The sequence below is a fragment of the Pholcus phalangioides genome, unplaced genomic scaffold (assembly GCF_987345545.1).
Source record: "Pholcus phalangioides strain wild (caught in Gottingen) unplaced genomic scaffold, Ppha-v1.0 ptg000015l_1, whole genome shotgun sequence".
NCBI classification, from domain to species: domain Eukaryota; kingdom Metazoa; phylum Arthropoda; class Arachnida; order Araneae; family Pholcidae; genus Pholcus; species Pholcus phalangioides.
The window spans coordinates 13,382,755-13,407,083 of NW_028301608.1; the positions used below are offsets into that span (position 1 = coordinate 13,382,755).

Sequence of the window (24,329 nt, forward strand, 5' to 3'; positions counted from 1 at the left end):
TTGATCGCTCAGTGCCTATCACATACTACTTACTGGATTGCAGATGTACAGTGTCCCACTGCTTCAAACGAATTGGTGTGTGCTGGAAATTGTTTGCATAATGTATTTAAGTGGGTCTGAGGCATATTTGAAATGCCGCTACTCATCTTATGAATTGAAGTGAAAGTAGGACGTGTATGAATCGATTGAAATCATTTTTGTTTCATGGTCTACCGGCTTCCTCTTTGGAGAAACCGTTTAAAGGGGAGTTCTGCTCGAAATGAAAAACTTAAGCAGGCATTGTGCACAGTATATGTATATTTATTTCTAGTGAAATAAATTCATGGGGTGTTCTATAACAAATCAGGGAATGAAAATACAGGGCTTCCATAATTAAAAGATCCTATTTTAAAGTGGCAAAACCAGTTATCAGAAAAGTGTGAAATTTTGTGGACTTCATGAAGTGATGGGAACTTGTTTCGGGGGGGGGGGGAAGATTAGTTACACGTCACCACCAGAGGGCGTTTCACTGAATACCTGTAGTAAACATAAATTTATGATGTCACGCCACAGCTGTTATAATGCCTAGAAACTTTCACGGAGATCTTGTTTTTCAATGTGTTTGCTGCTCACAATGACGGTAACAAGTTTACGAGATTGCGCTTTCTTGGTCAAATTATTTCACCAAAACAGCAATTCCGCAGTAATTGCTCTACGGAAATATCGGACTTGGAAGAGGATACAACTATAAATGAGAATATTAATCTCCCACATTTGTCTTGGTGGCATTTTTTTCGTGGAACTCATTTTAATCCACTGCAATTAGCAGTAATGCTGCATTTCTCGCAATTGTGATTGTTCCGTTATTTCAACAATATTTGGAGACTGTTCGGTTTTGGCGATGTCCCGTATTTGGAATCCGTATTTCTGTAGGAAATATGGTCACCCTATGAAGAGCTTAAGAGCAGTTTTCAAAAATGGTAATGGAAAGAAAAACCTCCTTTCTTTTTTTTCTTCTAGTACTATTAAATACTAGTACAAACCCAATCACTGTGAAACTGTAAGAGGCGCATATATAAATATATATTTCCCCCCCCCCCTCTCTCTCATCATTTTAGTCCCTGAAGGGGTAGAGAATGAAAAATTCAATTTTTTTTTCTACAAAATTTTTTAAAGATCAAAAGTAATTTAGGAGAATAGGCACAAATGTAACCAAAGTCTTGATTGCCCCCCCCCCTTCCCCTGGCTACGCCACTGATTTTATGTTTGTGGAGGTCATGAAATTAACTGTAAAAACCTTGACTTGGTAGTGTTCAACCAGTTTGGGATGCCAACCACAATTGAATTCAGCCCCCTCCCCTCACGTCCTGGAGCAGACTCTTAATGCCCTGTTTACATGGAAAATAGGAAAAGGCTTTTATACTACTGGCAGTAGGAAAAATTTACTAAAACTCGTTTACACTGCACTAACAGTTCTATGGAAAAGAGTTATAAACCCCATAAATTCATCCAAAAATTGGCTATCTTTCCCTCCCCCCCCCCCCGTAAAAAAGAAAAGGTTATCAGAGGTTATAATCACATCCCAATTTTGCTCATGTAAACAGGGCTTTATAGTTCACTCATTGTGTAAGAAAATGTTTTTAGAAGCGAGGTCTATACTTTGGCTGACGGTCATCTGTAGATGTGTCCAGGCCAAGAAATGCATTTATAGACCTCCACTAAAGGCATAAATTGCGCTCGCATTCGCAGGACGAAATTTTCCATTTCAGTTCATGTACACTTTTTGAACGCGATTTCCTCAGATTGCAGTTTTTGAGCTCATTCGTAAGATTTATAGAAAACTACATCCCCGAAAATTCTTAATTTTTGCAGAAAAGTTTTAATCGACACGTGTTACTAGAATAGACCTAGGATTTAGCAATCGACTAATGGGAAGTATTTTTTAAAAAATGTTGAATTTTTAAGGTGCGTATACAATAGCGAGCCAATCTTGCAGCGGTTCTAATCCGCTCGTTTGTACACAAACTTCCTTTGTGTTCCTTTTTTTTCCTTTATGTTCGTTGAAAAACCCGATTGCAGGTGGGTCCAGTGGAAACAGCTCAAGAATCGTTCACAACACCGTACAAACTACTGAACAACCAACCATTTTGTAGCAGCTCCTGCTGCTGCTGCAAAAATTCAAGTAGGAAATCTGGTATGGCAGGCAGGGCCGCAACTAGATGCTTGGTCACCCGAGGCAAGCGCGCATTTTGACGCTCTTTTGTACTGTTGAAGGAGAGGCTTCAGAATGAAATTTGCGCCCGGGGAACGGGAACCGCCTGCTTCTCCCCTAGTTGCGGCCCTGATGGCAGAAACGGATCGATTTATTTTATATTGATTCTTACGGGAAAATTGTTTTGGTTTGCGAACAGATTAAAAAAAAACGAACAAAGTTCATTAAAACCAAGAATTGATAAAATATGGTCACGTCATTTTACTAACCACCGATAGAGCGTCACAGCGCAGTCAACATTGGGACTAAGCTGGTGTGGAGGAATCGAGAGGAGCCGTGGGGGTTGGAAAAAACCGTGATAATAAAGGGTTGTGGAGGAGAATTTGATCGATATTTCGCTGCGTGGAGAAAAAAAAATAAATTATATTATTCTTCGACGTCCTCTTTCGATCCCTTCAGGATAACTATTAAACATTTTTTATTCGAAATCATAGATCTCATTGAAATCTTTTATAGTGATCATTTCTTTTTTTTTTTTTTTGAAAGGTGCGAAAATTCTTCCAAAGGTAACAGCGGTCACCCGAGGGATAACCTAGAACTTTTTTTTTTCAAACGCCAAGTGATATAATAATTCCCGGAAATCGGATTACAGAAAAGAAGGCCGTGAATATTTTGGGACTGTATGATGGTAATAAAATTCCTTCATGTGAAAGAAACAAGAAGAATTTCGTCTTTGTGTGAGAATCCCGACAAGCAAAGGTGGGTGTTGGTTAAAGTGACATTCAATAATGAAGCCAGCCTCTCGATTTCTCGTCTATAATCAATACAATTAATGTTATCACATTAATTGCTTTTGTTGCCGAGTGGAAAAAAGACCGATTGCATTAAGTATGTACGAAAAATAAATTCTCGAATAAAATGTAAACAAAGCTCGATGTTGGTTGAGCTTAGCGAGGGCAAGTATGCGTTTAGTATCAGCTTCATTTGATTTGCGAGAGCGTGATAAGCTTTAATTGAAATTTAATCTATCTCTCTCGTATATTAGTAATAATGAATAAATTATTGAATGATTCTATGAGGGATGATCAAATTACTCAAATGATAGCAGTACTATTTGGCGATGTGTAATGAACTAGTGGCATTCTCACTAACCCCGATTCAGCAATCAAATTTTAGTATTGCGCCAGCCACACTGATCATTTCAATGAAGCCCGTGGGAACTAAGTTATGCTAAACACAGGTAGAGTATTGTCAAAGGACTCAATTTTCAGGACCTTGATCAAAAAGTGGTGCATAGAAGCAGGGCCGTCTTATAAGCGTCATGGGTTCCCGGACCAAGCAATTTTTCTGATGCCCTACCACACATTTTTTACATGCTTACTCTCGGAATTTTCAACTGGATCTTATTTTGTGAGACCCCCCTTCTTTGAAGTACCCTGGGCCCATACGTTAAGACGGCATTGCATAGAAGACCTTTGCGAGAGCATGATAAGCTTATACTGTGTGTGTGTGGACTGGCATGATAGACTTATACTGGACTAGAATGGACCTCGGATTTAGCAATTGACTAATGGGAAGTATTTTTTAAAAAATGTTGAATTTTTAGATTTTTGAAATTTATATATTTTTTCAAACTTTAAAAACTCATAAAATTCTAACAAATGGTCAGATATCAAAGTCGAAGGTCTATTCTGCTAACACATATCGACTAAACTTTTCTGCAAAAATTCAGAATTTTTGAGGAGGCAGTTTTCTCTAAATCTTACAGATGAGCGCAAAAACTGCAATCTGAGAAAATTGTTTCGTATGAAACAAAGCATACATCGTTTTCATTTCGTCTCTCTCATACTCTGGTCATTTTATTAATAAATTATTAATAAAAAATTAAATTGAAATTTAATCTTTCCCTCTCTTGTATATTAGTGATAATGAATTTTGCCGCTGTGGTGGTCGAGTGGTTATAGTGACGGACTCGCGATGCGAGGATCTGGGTTCGAACCCCACAGTGGTGGTCGGCTGAAGTTGGTTTTCTGTGGTTCCCAACTTCAAGGCGCAAATGCGAGCCGATCTCCCCGTTAAAAAGTCTCGCCACAGAGAGCAACAGTCCTACAACGATAAATCATTCAAACATAACACTTCACTCATAGTTAGAAAAACTGGTGGCAGATGGCAGCACTACACATAACAAGCATTACAGAGAAACAAAAAACTTCACGTCAGGTTTCACTACACGTACCCGCACATTCCCGCATGTACCGATTCGTTGGGGGTTCCGCGGGGGGGGGGGGGGGCATGTGTGGTGTAGCATAGCAGTAGTAGGTAGGGCCTCCAAAAAATGGCTCGGGGATTTCTTAAGTCAGCCACCTCGTTGGGCAATTTGCCAGTTGTGGCGTTGTATTTGTATTGTTTGTATAATAAATTACTGAATGATTTTATGAGTGATGATCAGATTATTCAAATGACAGCAATACCATTTGGTGATATATAATGAATCAGTGGCATTCTCAGTAACCCCAATTTGGCCAACACCATTCTCATTAATCTCAAAAACCAAGTATTTTCAAATTTTAGTATTGCACCAGCCACACTATTTCAATGAAGCCCACGGGAACTAAGTTATGCTAAACTCGGGTAATATTGTCAAAGAGAGTGGTTTTCTAGACCTTGAACTACTTTTAAACTCATAGTTTAAAAAATTGATTGCAGATGGCAACACTACACATAACGCATTGCACGGAAACAAACTTCACAGAATGTTCACTATACCTACACATATTTCAACATGTACCAATTCGTTAGAAGTTCTGCAGAGGAATATGGACAAGGTGCATGTCTGGTTTAGTAATAGACCTGGAACCAAAAATGGTGCATAGAAGACCTCTGGTGTAAACAAAGATTCTTGCTAATTTTTCATATAGAAAGATACTGTGCCAGTTACATTTGTTGGTGCAGTGGTAATATGCTTGTCTTCTACCATAAACGTTACCATCAGGGTCCAAATCTGGGAAACACAGAAAAAACGTTTTATACCTTCTGAGCTTGGGGTGACCACTGATAGATGGCGCCTTTATTTCTCAAACAACTCCACTGGTTGAAAGTTTCTGTATGGGATATGACCGGGGCGAGTTGGTATAGGTATAAAGTTACTTCAGCTGCTGTTGTTTTGTATATTTTGTTTCTCTCCAGCAAGGCCCAACCCACACGGGTAAAGGGCTAATATCCCAGAACGAACAGAGCCTGGGTTTTGTCTGGCAATTAAGGCCTCACACACATATGCTAAAATTGAACTCAAGTAACCTCAACTTGAGAACTGAATGAGTCAAATGCTTGCTCTGCCTTGCATGGTATTACTAAAACAAAAATCGCAAGGCTGGGAAAATGAGTTAAAACGATACAGTGTTTAGTTCATCCTCTTATCTTCCTGAGCATTATAAACCAGGGTGGAGAAAAATCAAATTTTTAGAAGTGATGCAAGTTTATATTTTGCTCTAACTATAAGTAACAATCATCCTACATTATTATTATGTGAAAGAAGGATAAATAGATAAAAATTATTGTACATCGATATTCCCCCCCCCCCCCCTTTTATAGAGCCAGGTCCCTAGGCCAGACTTATCACAGGCACTTTTATAGTGAATTTATATCATGAAAAAACAAATTATAATTGTCCTGAGCCCTGTCAGCCCCACCTTTGTGGGGGGCCATGAGTACATCCATACATTGAAAATAACATTCATCGTACACTATTTGCCACAGTCGATGGAAATCAAAATCCTTTGCATTCTACGAAATTAGCAAAGAGACCAAGAATTAATAATTAATTACCTGTGAATCCTAATGAGTGACAGGTAATATTATCTGTATATATGAGGTAAGTCAAATTCACACGCACCTACAGATTACCGCACCGAGACAAAAATATATACTGTGTTTATCTTGAAAGGGGGAATGGAATTTTCATATATCCTCTCACAAGCATGTGTGTAAATGACACATACGCATTCCAGTCAAGATGATATTATTGTGGCTTGCATCAGGAGAATTTCTTTTAAAAACAGCAACGCATGGTGAAAATATGAAGGAATGCTATAGGTTGCACAACAAATGTTTTCATTCAACTAGTGTGCCAGTAACTCGGTGATGTTGGATATTTCATGGCTAATATCCTCGTGCAAGGAGTTCTATTGAAATATGTGTTCATCTTCTGGATACGGAGCCTCCTATCAGTTGCCCATGTGAAAAGGCCCTTCCATTTACTATTTCAATGAAGTCTGCAAGCCACTAAGTTATGCTAAACATATACTCAAAGAGCTTGATTATCTCAAGACCTTGAGTCACAAATGGAAAGCGGCTCTTGACTAATGTGAATACACATTCTTACCAATGGCTAGGCTATTTTTCATATAGTGAGAGAAATACAGGTACTGTGTAAGCCAAGCCTTGACAAATCTAAAAAAATCTAGGCGCCAGCCAAATTTTTTTATGAGCCAATTTGGCTATATCTTTTTATCTTTGGAGAAAAACTTTTCAAAATAATGTTTCTCTTGACTTTTCCAGGGCTGGGTGGCCTCGTTCCATGTCAGTAGATATGCTGTATGAATTTTTACATTGTCTTATCAAAAATAATATTGCTGCTGATACAGCTGCGAAGCATATGATGACCAAAGCACTTTCCTTGATTAACGTATTTTTGATCATTATTATTAGTACAAATTATACTGGACCTTTGAATGAGTATTTGATTATTTGGAAATTTGAATTTTCTGACATAAACTCATCCTCAAAAATGCATAAATTGCACAGGGGAGTTACTTTAAAAAAAAAAAAATACTAAATAATCAAACAGGTTATAGGCTATCTGTTTTCATTCTTCTGTAATGGCATAAGTCTCGGGACTTGTTGAATGTAGTGGTAGTTAGAAGTCCATTCTTAGTGCTAAGGATGGGACAATACCGAATATTTGACTAATGTGTCTTAACCGAATGCCAAATATTTGGCAGCCGAATACCAATTTTCTGAAAATTCATCAAAATTATAAATAGTCATTTTTAATTGAAAATAAAATTATTGGTAATTTCAAATGATTGATATTGAATTTTAATTATTTTAATTAATTTTATTTTAATATTAATTTTTATTTTTTATTTAAATAAATATTAAAAACGTAACCATGAAGGATTTTTGTTGCCATGATATTGACAATCAAATTTAATAATGATATATTGTATTTTAATATTAGTGATACCTCAGTAACGAAGATTTGTTCCGGAATCACTTCATCAGCCAAACGTAATTTCCCATAGGTTTCTATAGAAAATAATTTTATTTGTTCCACACAGTTTCTGCCAAAAATTTAAGATAAGTTTTTTAAAACACCAAGGGACACCAATAAAAAAAGACTGACTGATTGAAGGCTAGAATGAATAGCTTCAAAATGATATAAATGAGAATGTGTGTACAGGAAGATGCTGATCTTTTTATATTCCAGCGTGTAACACAACCAACACCAGCTTTAGTCTACTAAAGCTCGTGTTGACAAAACCCGATCGAGTTTGTCTCCCATCCATTTGTGATTTGGTCAGCTCATTTCTGTGTCTGATACATGCAGATGGAAAAGATAGCTGATGTTCAAGCTGAACTGATACTGAAGACTCTCAGACTGTTCTCAGCTTGATGAGTCTCGCACTGAAAGAATGCATGCTATGAAAACAGGCCATTTTTGTCTTTCAATGAATTTTTTATTTTGACTCAACTTTTCATTTCATATGAAATGGTTCAAAGAATTTCAGAAAGAGGAGTATGGGTACATCTGGAAAAAAAATTTTGAGGTGGACATGAGTTAACTGGGCTCCTAGTGACAGTAATTCTGATGATGGTCGATGCAAAAGTTCAGCTCACGATGCGAATATTTTATGTTAGTGCATGCATACATATAATCAAAAATGTTCATTAGCCAAAGCAGAAAATTCACAAAAAATCTTCATTAGCTGGAAAATTCGTAAGCCAAGGCATTCGTTAGCTGAAGTATTACTGTGTTTGCGGAATCATTTTTTTTCCCAACACTTGTTACAATTTTACATCTAATTAAAAAAATGTCAACCATTATTTACTCTCGAGTATTAATGCATCATAAAATTTATGATTTCTCCACTCTAGATGTTCTCTGCTCCTTTCAGTAGCTCAGTACGTTTCTTGTCTAGGTACATCCTTCAAGAACTCACGTAATTCATGCTAACTTCCACATTATTGTGGTAGGATTCTATTTTCAGCTTCATGTTTTACTTATCCTACAAATTCCCTCAGACATAAACTCTTGCACAGAAAGGGATAGCTATGCACCACACAATAACATATAATCAGTAAATTCTTAATTTATATAAAAAATTCTCATTAATATAATTTTTTTTAAATTTGTTTGTTGTGGTAAGATTTACAGATATTTGGCTGAATAGGCCTACCTAAGCAATATTCGGTCGAACCAAATATTCGGCAAAAGGGCTGATTATCGAAGAGCAGCCGAATATTCTTCCCATCTCTACTTAGTGCCACTCTTGAAGGGAGAAAAGACTATCGAAAAACCAGGCTTGAGAATTTTTGTTCATATTACAGCAAATGTGTCCTGATTTTGCTCGATACTTGTTTTTGCATCTCTAACTCAAGCTCATAGTGCATTGCAAATCATCCCTAATAGTGAGGCATTATAGGCCATTTTTGTTATATATCAGACTTTTACTGTATTTCATATTTTCAGTTCAGCAATAAATATCATTATCTGACTTAAAATAAATTTCTAAAACCTTTAACCATGACACAGTCTAATTCAGAAGTTAATTTTTCTTTCCTGCTTTGCTTTTTTGTATCTGTGTAAATTTTTTTCATGCCATTTTATTTTCCTCACAGAAGCACTTGATTGTCCAGATGAATTTCATCAAGAAGAAGCTCAAAACACATAAGAAAGACGATGAGGAAGAAGAGTACGAGAAAGCTGTTGCCGAACAGTCTCTCCGACCAGTGGAGTCGAAAAATAAGAATACGGAAGAATGGCAGTTTTTTCAGCAGCTCTCTATGAAAGTGCAGGACACTGTACAGAAAACTCAAACAACTCTGAATAAACTGAAGGACGTAAGGCAAGATAGTATTGGCGGATCTGACTTTTATGATGAAAGCTCCATGCAAGATTATTCTATAGATACAGATGCTGCATTCGGCATCAGCAAAGTTCCTGCTGCTCCCCCTCGACCTCCTCCTCCTTCAGCTGGAAAAGCTGAACCTGATGTAGACTTTGCTTCCAGTTCCCAACCAAGAGGACCACCAAGGCCTCCACCACCAGTTCCGGCAGATAAAGACCCTCATGCTGATCTCTTCTCTGATAGTTTCATGCAATCTTATCCTCCAAAGAGCTCTCCAGCACGGCCTCCTCCCCCGAGTGCTGCCAAAGTTGCTTCACCTGTTGATGACTTTGGGTTTGGTCAGCCGTCAACTCAGACTGTGAGTCACCCTTCTTCTGACTTGTCTTTCTCATTGCTTGATGAGTTTGGTTTTCAAACAGCTGCAGCACCAGCTCCCACTTCGATAAAAGGTGACTTCCAGGATTTACTTTTCCTCGATGAAAAGGAAGACGTTGATCCTTTTGATACTTCATTTGTCGATGTCAACAAGATAGTATCACACAGTGATGCAGCCACATCAAATCCATTCGCTCGTAATACAGATTCTTTTTCACAAAATAAGAAGAAAGACGAGTTTGAGTCTTCTGCATCGAAAAAGCAGGCCACCAATCCATTTTTCGTAGCATCTGAAAGTAAAAGTAGCGTTGAAATACAAGGAGCTAATTCCTCTTTGTGGTCTTCACATAATCCATTTAGTGATAACAAAGTTTCTACGGCTAGTGAGAATTTGATGGGAGATGATCTTTTACTGGAAGATATTGTTCTTCCTGACCAAAGTAGCACTATTGCAGACACTTTCAAAAAAAATGAAATATCTTTAGTATCATCACTCAGTAAAATCGATGAACCTGCGATAAATGGGATATCATCAACCTCTGATGCTCTAAATCTAGATGACATATTATGCGTGGCCCCTGTAGAAGAACCAGTGCCTCTACAAATTACGGAACGGAAAGCTAGCAAACCAGACGAATTCCTGTCTGGTTGGCCTGAAGAAAATTCAGCAAATGGTGTTGCCCACTTTGCAGGTAATGATGCATTAAAGCGAGGGTCTGTTACTGGAGAACTTGACTTTTTCTCTGATTCTATCAGTGCAACACCTGCAGAGTCTCATATTGATGGAAGTCACAGCCTTTCTGGTTCGAGAAAATCTTCTGCTGGGGAGACAAAATCTGTTGCAAGTAAAGCTGATATAATGGATCTATACAATAGTAGCAATGTTATAGATAAGCCAATTCTACCATTATCAGATCAATTAAACTTCAATTCTGGAATGAATGAAAGCAAAAAACCTGACTTTACGCACGAGGTTCTTCAACCAAAATTAGAGTCGCCTATTCATCCAGTAACTGAAGTCTCAATCCAACCAAAACTGGAGTCTCCGATACAACCAAAGCTGGAGTCTCCGATACAACCAAAACTGGAATCTCCAATACAACCTAAACTGGAGTCTCCGATACAACCAAAATTGGAGTCTCCGATACAACCAAAATTGGAGTCTCCGATACAACCAAAATTGGAGTCTCCGATACAACCAAAATTGGAGTCTCCGATACAACCAAAATTAGAGTCTCAGATACAACCAGAATCAGAGTCACCAACACAACTGGCATCCCCTCTTCATACTGAATCAGAAGTGACAATACACCCTGAACCGGAAGCACCAACGATCCAAACAATAGAATCCCCATTACATCCAAACTGGGATTCACCGGTAGAGCCAAAATTTGGATCTCAGCACATCGATATAATGGAGGCAGAACAACAGCAGCAGCAAGCAGAGGAAATGCATAGCAATGACTTGCAAGAGGAATTGCCAGCAAATGAATCAGAGTTCCCAGATATTGAGGCTGCTGTGCCAGATCCCATTTCTCATGATGAAGACTTTCCTAAGGCACTTCAAAATGGAAAGGGAGAGCGGGTACAGCAAGCCTCAGTTTTTGGTGATGATCAATCGTTCACTTTCCAGGGAACAAACACTAAAATTCCTGATCCTGATTTTGACGCTTTTGCACTGAAGTTTGAGAATGTGAAAGAAAGTAATAGTCAGAATGATTTTTACGATCCTTTCTCTAGTGGAAGGGCTCCAACTCTGAAGCACATCGCTCAGACAAACCGTGGATTCGACAGCATGGATGAGTTTGATCCTTTCAAAGCGCCAAGAATGGCTGAACCTATTAAGCCTACTATGAAGAAAGAAATTTCACGTGATTCATTTGATGAATATGACAATGAAGCAGATTTTTCAGTGGTCATTAAACCTAAGGTGAATAATGTTGATTCTTCCCAACACCTTTCTTCAGAACCACCCAAGCTATTGCCGCCGCCTCCAAAAACACCGACGAAAGCGTTCGACTCAACTTCTCCAAGGTTTAATCCATTTGATAAAGATTCTCTCATCAGTGGTCTACCTCAAACTCTTGATCTGGAGAAAACTGTTGAACCTGAAATGGAAGAAGAAGCTGTGCCTGCTCTTGGGGAAGCAAGCGTCAGGAAATCGGATTCGATGGAGTCTCCTCTATCTCCACTCTTTGATGAAGACACATCAATGCCTCTTGAAGAATTTCCAAAACAATTCACTGAAGAAGGTTGGGAGATGGTGCTGAGGCAGCCAAATAAGAAGAAACTGACTGGAAATCGTTTCTGGAAGAAAATTTTTGTCAAACTTTCGGACAATAGTGTCCTTCAGCTGTTTAATAAATCAGATGACAAACTACCTTTTCAAGAACTGCCGCTGCAAGTAAGTCGAAGAATGTGTCTTTCAGTATAAAATTTCTTATGTATTGCCAACCATTTTTTTAGCTTAACCCTTTCGCTCTCGTACTCAAACAGGGAAAGCTGGTATGTTATCACCATCAGCCTTAAATTGTTAAATCTAATTAATTTTATATTTTATTTACTTAACTTTTTTTTCTGACAATGTTATAATTTCACTTGCATGGGATGTAAATAATATAGTTTTTAGATTATGTGAAACTGAACTAGATTATGTATTTATGTAATTACATTACAAGATTATGCATCTAGATATCATTATATTGCTGTTGCATGATACTACCATATCATTTGGCCCTGTTTACTTTTCCTTAGTGCCCTCTAGGGGCAAAAATTAAGAATACAGAAACACTGGCAAATCATAACAGAAGCTGGTCTAAATACCACTACAATACTAGTCCACACCTCGTTTATCTGATGTCACAATCTGCTGGCAAATGTTGCATGAAACTATGCGTTTTGTGCAAATTTAGTTAATTTTTACTTTTCATCAAAAGTTAGTGTCCTCTACGGGCAAGAATTATGATGCCAGTGTTAGACATGGACAAATCAATTTCAAGAAGAAGCAGTTGCCTGTGTTTGACACAGGCAACCGCTTCTTCTTGAATTACAAAAACAAGCATGTTTTTGTGTTTGGTGCCGAAATAGATTTTAGAAGATTTTGGCTAACGTGTTATGAGCCCTGCCCTAAGAAGAATTTTTTTGCCAGTTTCAAACCATTGTTTTTTAATAATCAAACCCTGCCAACTTTGGCTATATTTTGGTGACTAGAAACTTATCATAATGATCGAGAAAAATGTATTGCAATAAAGTTGAAATCAGATCATTTCTATGAGCTATTGGGCATTCAATTTTTTTTTGTTTTGTTTGTAATTAAATCAGATATAATCTATTTTAATTGCCAGTTGTCTTTCCCCATTCATTTGCTTGTTTTTCTTTTTATAGTTTTTTGAAAAGATGCATGAATAGTGCTTTACTTCACTTGTGAATCGCTGTGTAGTTCTAAATTTTTAAACCTATTAAATGTTTTGTTTGGTTTACATTTCTTTCATTTGTTTTTTCACATATGCTTCTTTTTATTTTATTTTGTTTATGATTTCTTCTTTTTGATTTTAGTTTCTGCACTTTGTTTATGCACAGATGCTAGACGTTTATGGCATTTGTTTAGACTTTTTGTGTTCGTAGAAAGGTATGTTTCATTCTTTTATTGTTCAATATTTTTATAGAAGCTGTAATCACCTGATAAAGGTTATGCCAGAAGAAAAAATAAATTTCATAAAAATGAGTAAATTTTCTAAGTAGGCTATATTTTCCATGGAAAAGTTGTATTTCCGAGGGTGAATCAAATATAAATCAATTATTTTATAATTTTTCAAAGGAATAAAAAGATACAAAAATAACATTGCTTTTCTACATAATCTTTAGATTTTGAGATATATTTTTCTCAAGGAACTGGCAGGTTTTTAGTCCCTTTCTCGAAGAAAGAAGAGAGATTTTCATGCAGCCAGTTGTGAATATGATCCTCCACTCTTGCATCATCATTCAATTGCTGTCCTGCCAATGTCTTTTTAAGCTGCCCAAACAAATGGTTGTCGCTGAGGAAAAAATTGGACTGTAGGGAGGATGTTCCAGAGCTGACCAGTTAAGGTCCAGACCAGATTTGGTGTGCGGTAAAGTAGTTAACCTCCTCCAGCTCTTCAGTTATAATGGAGTAGGGTGTAACCTTAAAGAATATTATGAGGAACCAAATGGCAAGCACTTTTTAGTACTCCATGATCCGGACCATTCTCAACGGTAGATTAAACTCTCAAAGCCACTGTACACTGTTGGTGCTTTTTCTGGTATCTTTATGTGGCTACCTATTTTAATAATTTCGCAAAGAGCACGAATGTTTCTTACAGTTATGCTCGTTACCGGGGGGGGGGGGGCTAATTTTCAATCATATCACATCCTTCTAAAATATTTTATGTAAAAATCATACACGAGTTTTGGAAAGTGTTTCTTTCCTGAACTGTATAAAAAGCTTCCTCAAAATTTCAGGCAGTTTTGTGTCTTTTTTAGCCAGAAATTTTATAATGTGCTGTGCAATGGATGTATGTACCTCTTGCTTGCCCAATGTGCTACTGAACACAGATTTGAGTTCATTCAGAAAAAGTATGAGGTAAGACATTGCGAAAATCCAAACCACCTGCCAGCAACCATTAGAGGGCCATCCTTCTGGAATGAAATACTGGTTTATATTTTATCCACCTATGTATGTTAGAGTAACCTATTGCTTACCGTATATAATCCTGGATAAGCCAAGTTTTTTTAATTTCGGGGGGGGGGGGGATGTTGGCTTATACGTGGGCCAGTTTTTGAGAAGATGATGTCAACCCCCATTTTATCAAATCGTATGGCCTCCACACGACTAACTTTAAGATTTGCGACATCATTGGACTACTTAAGATGTTACTAATCAGTAGAACGATTTTTGTATTTATGGTCACACAAACCTACAGAACTGATGATGTCATAGCCAAAGCAAAAAATCAAAAATGTTGTTGGCTTCGATACCCGGTGCACTTGTGTGGATTATACAGCCTTTAGATGTGAGCATCAACTAGCTTTGTAAAGATTATTTATGGACTGAATGAATGAGTTCCGAAGATAAAGAAACAACAAAAAGCTGTGCTTAAATAAACCTGACATTGGCCTAAGTGTGCCAGTGGGTTCACAAGGCGTGTAAATTCTGTTTCTATGGAAATCACCATTAAATCCTTTAAAAAGTTTTGTATCAGTAATGTGATGGATGGAGCTGAAGACAACATCCTTTTTGAAGGTGAAGACAGCATAGTTGGAGATGAAAAATTAAGATGCCACACTTTATTGCTTTGGATGTATAACTCGGAGGATCAGAAGAAGAGATGTATTAGAAAGTTTGAATCATTTTTCATTGAACTTTTATTGCATGAAAATATATGAATTTTTTTCCCTCTATAATGCGCTGATTTTTGGGGGTCAGCTTATACACAGGTTTTCAATTTATTGCAGTTTTGGAGGTTCTGAAGTGGGGGGGGGGGAGATGTCAGCTTATACACTAGCATATAGGGTACTGACAAAATATTTTTTTCCTTTTATTTAATGTTTTAATTATATGCTAGTGTTTCCATTTGTTTCTTCAGAAATTGCTTGCGAAATAAAGCAAGCATGAAAAGGAGAAATTTTAAACTATGAAAGAAAGCAGCTATGACCTCCTAAATATTTTGTTCATTCATATGTTTATATATTTATATATATTATATATATTTATATATCATTCATATGTTTTATATGTTGATAGGAAAAATGCACATTCCCATAAATAAATTATTTGTAAAAAATGTTTTGTAACTTTAGTCTTACAATTGCTGCACTGGAATATTTTATGATTAAAAATAGTAGTAATATTTTCTGGAAAGAACTTGTTGAGTGTAATCTGCGTTGATTAAAGGTATAAAAGAAAATTTTAATCTGTACTTGGGGGGGGGGGTGTATTTTTGTTTTTTAATGTAGCCTATCACTAATTTGTTTCCTGCTTCTTCAGGCATGCTATTCTCTGTCAGAAGTTGGTGCCCAGCAGTATGACCAGTATGGGAAGATATTCACCGTGAAGCTGCAATACAAGTTCTACAGGGAGAGAGTTGGTGTTCGACCAGGTCAGATATCCAAAGTGACTCAAGGTCAAGTGACCTCGATGGGAGATGTGGCAAGACTTGGATTACCTTTGCAACATGCTGCTCAGACATCTCAGCTTTTAAAGATAGGAACTCATTCATATGCAGATATCAAAGTATTCATTCAGGTAACTTCCAATGTTATTCACCTTAATATCAACTTTTTATCTGATTCTTTTTTCTGGCGACTTACTTACGTTTTACTTACTTACAAATTAGTAAAAAAATAGACTGTGCATAATGTCACCTGGAGGTAGATTTGTCTATTATTCTTAATTGCATATATGTGATGAATACTGCTTTTTGTGGCTCACAAGCCACAGCTTAGCCCAAAACATTTTTTATTTGATTAAATGAATGAATGGAATTATTTCTTAAGAATACAAATGACTTCCTTAGGATGGTAACTTCATAACAAGTGGATTGATGTCAAAAGTGATGGGCAAACTTTTTAGAAGCAGGCCTAAAATAGAAGGAAAAAAAATTGGCAGGGGCCAGATATATTCTAACATTGATTTGCAATTGGGATTCTCAGACCTGCCAACTCTCCAGATTTAGGCGAGAGACTCCAGATTTTTCATCCTTCTTCCCGCTTTCCAGATTTGTTAAAATTTCTCCGGATTTTGGCAGAAAATTAGATTCACTCAAGCTTTCACTTTGTTATTAGGGAAAACACCCATAGAGGACAGCTGTGATAATTTCCATCGAGCAACAGTAAAAAAAGCCTTGGTGACTGCATTTAATCAACTGGCAAAGACGTGACTTTGTTTACGTAGCATTTATCGGCAATCATTTATCAGGGGCATGACCTCGGTTGCCGAAATTCCTGTATAACCATTAGTGTATTCCATTAACAGCCATGCGGTAAACACAAGTTTTTTCATCAGCAGCTTTGTGTTTTGAAGTTTTTTCCTCCGATTAAATATGTCTTCAGAAAGAAAATACAAATCTTGAAGCTATATAAAGCTTTTGAGTTCATATACCCAAGATTATCAATTACTGATAGCATCCATGGAAGGAAACACTTATGTTTTATGAACAGTATGTAGATGCGATTTCTCTATTCTGCATGGAAAGACTGACATGGAATTATATTCTGCTCAGGGGCAATGCAGAACCTGCCTTGGGGGGGGGGGGAAGGAGAGGAACTTTTTCTTAATTAAATTTTTTTTAAAAATTTCAAATTTTTTTTATTTTTTTTGATTGAATCTATGAGGGGGGGGGGATACCCCTTTGGGAGAATCTCTGGCTTTCTGGATTCCAAAAGTTGGCACGTCTGGATTCGTAGAAGTGAAGTGGTGAGATGTGTTGCATAATTCGAAGACGGTTTCATATCAAATGAGATAGGTTTATTTTTCGCTGTGAAAATAAATATGTTACGTCGTGTTTGTTTATTAGAGGTAACCATACGTCCTGTATTGCCTGGGATAGTCCTGGTTTTTTCTGTTTTCCTGTCCTTCCTGCCTTTTTTGTAAAAACGTACATGGTTTATTTCCATTTGTTATTTTCATCAAAAGCGAGGATACATGCAATTTTCATAACTCAATAACTACGAGTTGCAGGGTTTCAGCTACGATCGAATTTTTTGCAAAATGCATAAGAAGTAGTAGCCACTTTTGAAAAAATGAGTATAGGAGGTGCGAAACGAGTAGACATCCAACCATCAATCATTACATTAGAATTGTAGCGTTTTGCTAAAGCTTTTCCCCCCATTTTCGCTTTCTTGCGAAAGAAATTTTTTATCCAGCTTAAACCCTGAGGAGTTGTCTTGACATTATTGCTTTGAGAGTACGATTGATTTTTAAAAATAAAATGTGGATATATATGGCCTGGGAATTTCACTGAAAATCCCTGTTTCTTTTTATATATTTTGCAGAGTAAACACATTCAGAACACAAAGTAAAAATATAAATATGGAGATGTTCTGGTAGCAGTTTTTCCCCTTTCACTTGAGGGAGGAGGAAATGGTTGGAGGATGGGAATGGTCAAAAAAGTTTAATCGATTAATAGAAACAAAATATTCATATAACATATTTTGGTGATTCGTTTTAAAAATAGCTATTTGGGGTATTTTCAAAAATTTTAGTTGGACCTGTGCTATAATTGGCAACTTTTCATCACTTTGGCAGCTATTTGGTGACAATTGGCAATGTCTCATGATTGCAAACCTAATCTCCCATATTTTTCTCCAGAAAATATGGTCATCCTTTGGTTTATTATTGTTCCATTTTTTGCACTGCAAAAGTTTTTAAATTCCAATTTAAATTTTCACAGCTATATTTTGCATGTGTAAAACATGAACCCCCCCCCCCCCCAAATGAATTTTTTTAATAAACTCTGGAATTGAAACTTTCTGTACTATTATTTTTGAATCTTTGGTGAGCCAGATGAAACCTCTAAGCAGGCTGCAACTGGCCTGTGGGCGGTACTTTGGCTATCACTAGACTAGACATTACATTGAGTTACACTGGCTGTATTACTGCTATGCTAAATGCAGGTATATGGGGTTTTTTTAATATATTGAATACTTTCAAAGACTTTCATTTTTTTTGTATAGGAAGTTGAAGATGCATTATTCAAGATGGTCATCCATAGAGATAGGGTTCTCACATACAAAACAGAAGAAGTACAGGTTATTGCACAAGATGAATTTTATGTTGAACAAACAAAGACTGGTCATGTCGAAAAGCAGTTGGCTAGAGTCCGAATTTTCTTCCTTGCTTTCATTACAGGTGACTATTTTTTTCAATGATTTTTACGTAACTATTTCAATATTGGTTGTTATGATTTGATCTTAAATGCCTTTTATGTGTGATGACCTATGTAGAGATGTTCTAAATAGCGGTTTGTGTTTGATTTGTACATGAAGACCTTTGATAAATTAATCATTAATTTTAACATTTTGTAGGTATGCCAAATGTTGAAGTTGGATTGAATGATATCAACAGGCAAGGAAAAGAAGTAGTCGGTCGTTACGATATCATACCAGTTGTCACAGAGGAGTGGATTCGTCTTGAAGATGTCAAGTTTCATTCCTGTATAATGCAAGATGAATTTGAAAATACCCGCATAATCAAGTACAACATATTCATTATCTTCTTGAGCCCTTTTTATTCATATAGTTTTAATGACACTAGAGCATTAGAGATCATTTCAATCCCTTAACATTAGAATTAGGGGTTGCATTAGAGATTGAAACTGCTTTAGCAAAGAGGAATCAAATTTTTTTTTACTCTTCGATTTGACTTATACATACATGAATTTATAATCAATGGTATATTTAATTGCTGCATGTTTTTCATCTCATGGGTTCATCAATGTCATATTCAGCAGAAAGTTTATGCTCTTTTATTTCTTTCAGATTTATTCCACCAGATGCTTGTCTCTTTGAACTTTTGAGGTTTCGTATTAGACCACCACGCAACAGGGAGCTCCCACTACAGGTTTTATTACTTTTTATCTCTCTCATTATCATTATCAACCATATTCCCCTGCATTAGCAGTCACGCCGGAAAATTTGAATCACCGATTTGAGAAAATTCTTAAATATTTTTATAAATATCTGTTAAATTGGCTGAGTGCATGTTGTGATCTGCATTAAACCTTGCTTTTCCCAACATGCTGGAAATTGACAAGACCCAACATTAGCAAATCTAGTGTCCCTAATGTCTCGCGGCATGTCAGCTAACAACATGAGGGAATACTGTGATAAGAATAAAGAACATATTGAAATGAGTATTCAATGAAATCAGAGTATAGCTATACTCAGCAGAGACCAAGAAAAAATATCAATTTATTGGGGTTAGGGGGCCATTCAAGTATTACGTAAGCACCAATGGGGGGGGGGGTTGCTTTTGCTTATTTTTGATGATGTGGGTGGAAGGGGAAGGTTTGAATGATGATTACATAAGCAATATATTGGGTGCAGGGCTCCCACTCGTCCTACTTTTTGGTAAAATGCCCTACTTTTCCTACTTTTTGGTAAAATGCCCTACTTTTGTCCTACTTTCTCGGTTTTGTCTTACTTTCTAGTTTTTGTCCTACTTTTCCTACTTTTTGACCAAATCCTATCGACAAAATTTGTGTAATTGATTTTAATTGAGCAGGAAATTATTGATATATTGCCAAATATTACAAATGTTGGAGAATGCAATTAATGATTCTGCCAAAGCAGAAATTGTATCATTTTTAAGGTAATTTAGAGGGGGGAGGGTATGTGGACCATTTGATTGATTAATTTTTCATTTGCTTAGTTTGAGGGTTCAACAAGTATAGTAGTCATTAAAAACTTCTGTCTGGATGGAAAAATAATTTTGTATTTTTTACTTCATGGTCTTGGACAGTAACTACCATTCATCATTTAAAATTATGGTGCAAATAGGTGAAAAAACAGTTTGCATTTCAAAGCAGTCTTTTACATAATTACATAGGCCTATTCTAGGTTTCGTGATTCTGATGCTCCCAATAGCATTCAGTTGTCTTCTGTATTTTTAAGGCATGAACAGGCATAAACAATATTTACAATGCTCAGCAAAGAGCTAGAAATGAAAGTGCTTCATTTGTAAAAAATGATTACACTGGCATTGAACAGTAAAATGTGAACAAAACAGAAAAATTTAAAAAATGATGAGCAACGCAGTAAAACTATCTGGTTCACCTTGCCTTATATACGTCGGATCTTGTAATTTACACATTTTGCATTGTGCTTTCGAAAGTGGTCTCAAAGGTGCGTCATTCTTAAAAAATGTATGTCTTTTAAATTTGCTGTGCCTTGTCGAAGAGAGTTGACAAGCTCGTCACTTTGGAAGACTCCAAAAAAGAATGTAATATATATGAGGAGAGACAGCAAAGAATTATCTGTGGTTGCTAGTGCACTGTTTTGGCCAAAAATTGGTTTAGTAACCAAGTAATTTGTCATTTTGTTTTAGCTTGACTGAAATAGTGCTAGGGAAAAAAAAAGTTAATTCAAAATTAAATTTTTCTTTGTTTAAATTATTCAATTTTTTTCTTTTTTGCAAAAAAAAAAAATTTTTTTAGGGATTTTTTCCATTATGCTATGATTATGTTGTCTAAGGGGGTTACCCTCCCCCATCCTACTTTTTAGTCCTGCATTTTCCTACTTTTTCTCTTTTTTTGAGTGGGAGCCCTGCGTGAAAATGAAAAATAATCTTATTCAAATCAGAATCAAAGAAAATCAAATTTGATATCAGTCAAGTGTGAGGACATGTATCTTCATCCATTTCCAAGAAAATATAATAAAGTAAAACTTGTCTGTGTGGACACCTCACTACATTGGACAGATTTGAATGAGACCAACCTCCTATAGCACTGAATGTCCACAATACTGTAACTCTATATCTTGTACACCTCTATATTTGGACAGATTTTAGTGGAACCATACGTGTCCATCTTAGACAGGTTTTACTGTACCTCATAGAACTAGAGACAAAAGTGTATGAGTCAGTTAAGTCTATAAGTCATCAAGCTGCTTGTTTCAGCTTTAGTAGTGATGGGGGGATTCATTCACTCCCCATTTCTCTGAGCAATATTCAAAAACATAAGTTAAGGACACACAGTGTATTTCATCAGCTGTAATATAAATGCCAGCACATAATTATTAATTTGTTCTTACATGCATATAAATTTTGTATCAGCAGAGCAGTGAGCCAAACTCGCCAGATCTATTCTCCTTGGGTGCTTGCATTCAGCATGAGGAGAAAAAAGGTTTGAAGAGCTTAGTGCAGAACCTACCTTTCAGGAGGCACACTGGTGGATTGACGGGGGGGGGGGGGAGATGAGGTAAATCATTCAGAGAAGTAGAGTTCCTAGCTTTCTATACATAGCATTTTAAATTTTTTGAAGTTCATTATAATAACAACATACAAAGTCTCTTTTTTTCTTTTAATGTTAAAATTTTTTTTTTTTAATATTTAATTTCTTTTCTCTTGGGGAGGGAACACAGGGCCATTATATTCCCCAAATTCTCCTAGGTAGAGATCAGTACCATTTAAGGAGGCTTTTTCCATGCTTACTAAATTTTTCTGACAAGGGAAAGGACGAGTCAAAATGCCCAAAATATGCTTATGTAATGCATGAACAGTCCCTTGTTACAGTCGGATCCAGTTTTAATGTATACCGTTATAGCAAAATCTTGTCTTAATGAACACTTTTCTAATCCCCCAGTCAAGTTTACATATGAACAATGCAAAAAAAAAAAAAAAAAACTTTATTTCCTTTATAACCAAATTTTGATATAACAAAGTGATTTCTTCAGTCTCTTGGAGTTCGTTATAACAAGATGTGACTGTATATTGAGAGTCAGCATTGTCATCATCATGTGCACCAAATTGTGCTTTTTTTGGCATCTCTTCTAAATTAGCATTGTTAGTACCCCACCAGAAAATTCACTTATAGGTATTGATTAACAGCAAAATATTTTAATAGATTAATAAATTCATTGTTACAGATACTTTGCCCCTGTAAATGAGTTTGCATCATTACATTTTTATGCACTATACAGAAAGTAATGACACATTGAACATTGAAGGACCGGACACACCCCGCTTCCCATCTCAAGGAGATATCAAAGTGTTCCCGTGGGGTGCATCCGGAATTTTATTAAATATGTATATGTATGTATATAAATTTGTATAACAGACTAACAAGTCCAATTACAGGATTATAAATCAACGGAATAATTATGATAAATCATGATCTAAGAATCGAAATCTAAATTGATATTATAGCGTCCTTGGCACATCCGTACTCGATAATCAAATTCCGTTGGTGGCGGTCCGTTGGATGTCACTAGTCGTGTAGGCCGTACAATGACGAATCGATGTCATGTTTGCGTCACATGTCCTTGTCCAAGTGTCCAAGTCAGCCAATGTTCGGACACCCAGATGTTTTAGCTCATTCTAGGCACACATTCCTGTTCCATAAGCATCGAACGTCTTAATTCTCCTGGGCAATTAGGAGATTTTCATCATTCCCGAAGCTACATCGGCTGGCTAGCTGGATTATGGGTTGCATTGATTCACCACGTTAGCATGTTAAGTGTTTATAGTTTCTCCAATAAGGTTCGCCGTTCAACGTCGTATCAGTTTCGTGAATTTCCAGGACCCCTACATGGCCGCAAGTTGTAGACTCTCCCTGGTATCAGCTTTACTGGTCTGGAAGGCTGAAATTCATCCTGCTTCTTCCGTAGTCCACCCTTCTTGTCGTGCAGCAAATATAGGTTACGGTCTAAAAATTGGATCAAATTTTGAATGCGCGAGAAGTTCATCGGACTTTTTAGTATTCTTTTGAATGCCGTCATCTGACTTTGTGACATCTGACCAAAATGAAACGCTGATGTGGGTGGACATAGGCAGACGTAATGCCATAGCGAGCCCGTAGCACCACACTTACATGCATTGTGAGATGATCGTCCAAAGCGCTCCAAGTACGTCGGAAATGGACCATGCTCAGTTAAAAGGATTGTTTTTGTTCACGGCCATACACACTTGCGCAAAGCCACTCGACGTTGTATCTTGTAGGCGTCTTTCGTTGAGTTCTTGTTCCATTCAACTTGCCAAAGATGAAGCATTCTGTCTTTCAAGATATTGCGGACATGACTCCTCGGCCAAGGTAAAATAACCAAGTCTTTTAATGTTGTCGCTTCCTTGGCAAGTTGATCCGCTTTTTCATTTCCAGCAATACCTACGTGCACTTTGACCCAGACTAACCTTATGTTATCGTGAGCGCGTAGGATAAGACGAATACTTCGTATGTCAGGGTTAGGTGAATGAGGATCTTGTATGGCTAGGAGGCCAGATACGCTATCTGTCAAGATTGTTACTGGACAAAGCATCTCTTCTGCACGTTTAACAGCATTGAGTATCGCAAAAATCTCAGCTTGGAATAGGCTATTCTCTTTAGCTAACCTTCGACTCCATTGCTCCTCTATTGAACCATCTTCCGCTAGTACCACATACGCGCAGCCAGTAGCCGTTTCTGTTTTAGAGCCATCAGTGAATATTTTCTTAGAGCCCAAGGAATCTTATGTTATCAATACCAAATGGCATTAGTTGAGATTTGGTGAGATCTCTGCTTGGGTGAAACAGCCATTGCTTATGTTGCTGCTCAAATTGGTTTGACGAAATTCTCTGCTCGCCCAATGTTATGTCCTTTTCAAGATGTAGCAGTCTGGTCTTAAGAGCCTCGTACTCCATGTAAATACTCAAAACTGGGTTGCCTGTAGCCACATACAGAACTTCGTTCACGGTTGTAACGCATGCTCCTGTAACATATAGAAGAAAGGGACGCTGTGCAATATCCAGAGCTCTCTTTTGTTTTTGAGTTGGGTGCTGATACCAAGTGGCGCATCCGTATGAAAGTTGCCTTTGTACAATAGTCTTATACGAATGTTGCGAAAGGCTTGCTGCATTCCCCATTTCGATCCGGCTAGTCTGCGCAGTAATTGCAGTGTGCCATTTACTTTGTCGACCTGTTTTTGGA

At 37.0% G+C, this 24,329-nt stretch overlaps 1 protein-coding gene across 2 annotated transcripts in view; it reads left to right on the plus strand.

Moving 5' to 3' along the window:
* Positions 1-2,547: 2,547 nt before the first annotated feature.
* stnB (stoned B) overlaps positions 2,548-24,329 on the plus strand; it is a 35,265-nt gene continuing 13,483 nt past the window's right edge. For both annotated transcript variants that reach the window (XR_016193999.1, XM_089242826.1), the window contains exons 1-6: positions 2,548-2,950; positions 9,092-12,100; positions 15,701-15,958; positions 18,388-18,562; positions 18,739-18,907; positions 19,192-19,273. Coding sequence is in view for 1 of the 2 variants with exons in the window: in XM_089242826.1 (XP_089098952.1) it covers positions 9,110-12,100; positions 15,701-15,958; positions 18,388-18,562; positions 18,739-18,907; positions 19,192-19,273 (3,675 nt within the window). In the remaining variant the exon portion in view is untranslated. The remainder of the gene's footprint in view (positions 2,951-9,091; positions 12,101-15,700; positions 15,959-18,387; positions 18,563-18,738; positions 18,908-19,191; positions 19,274-24,329) is intronic.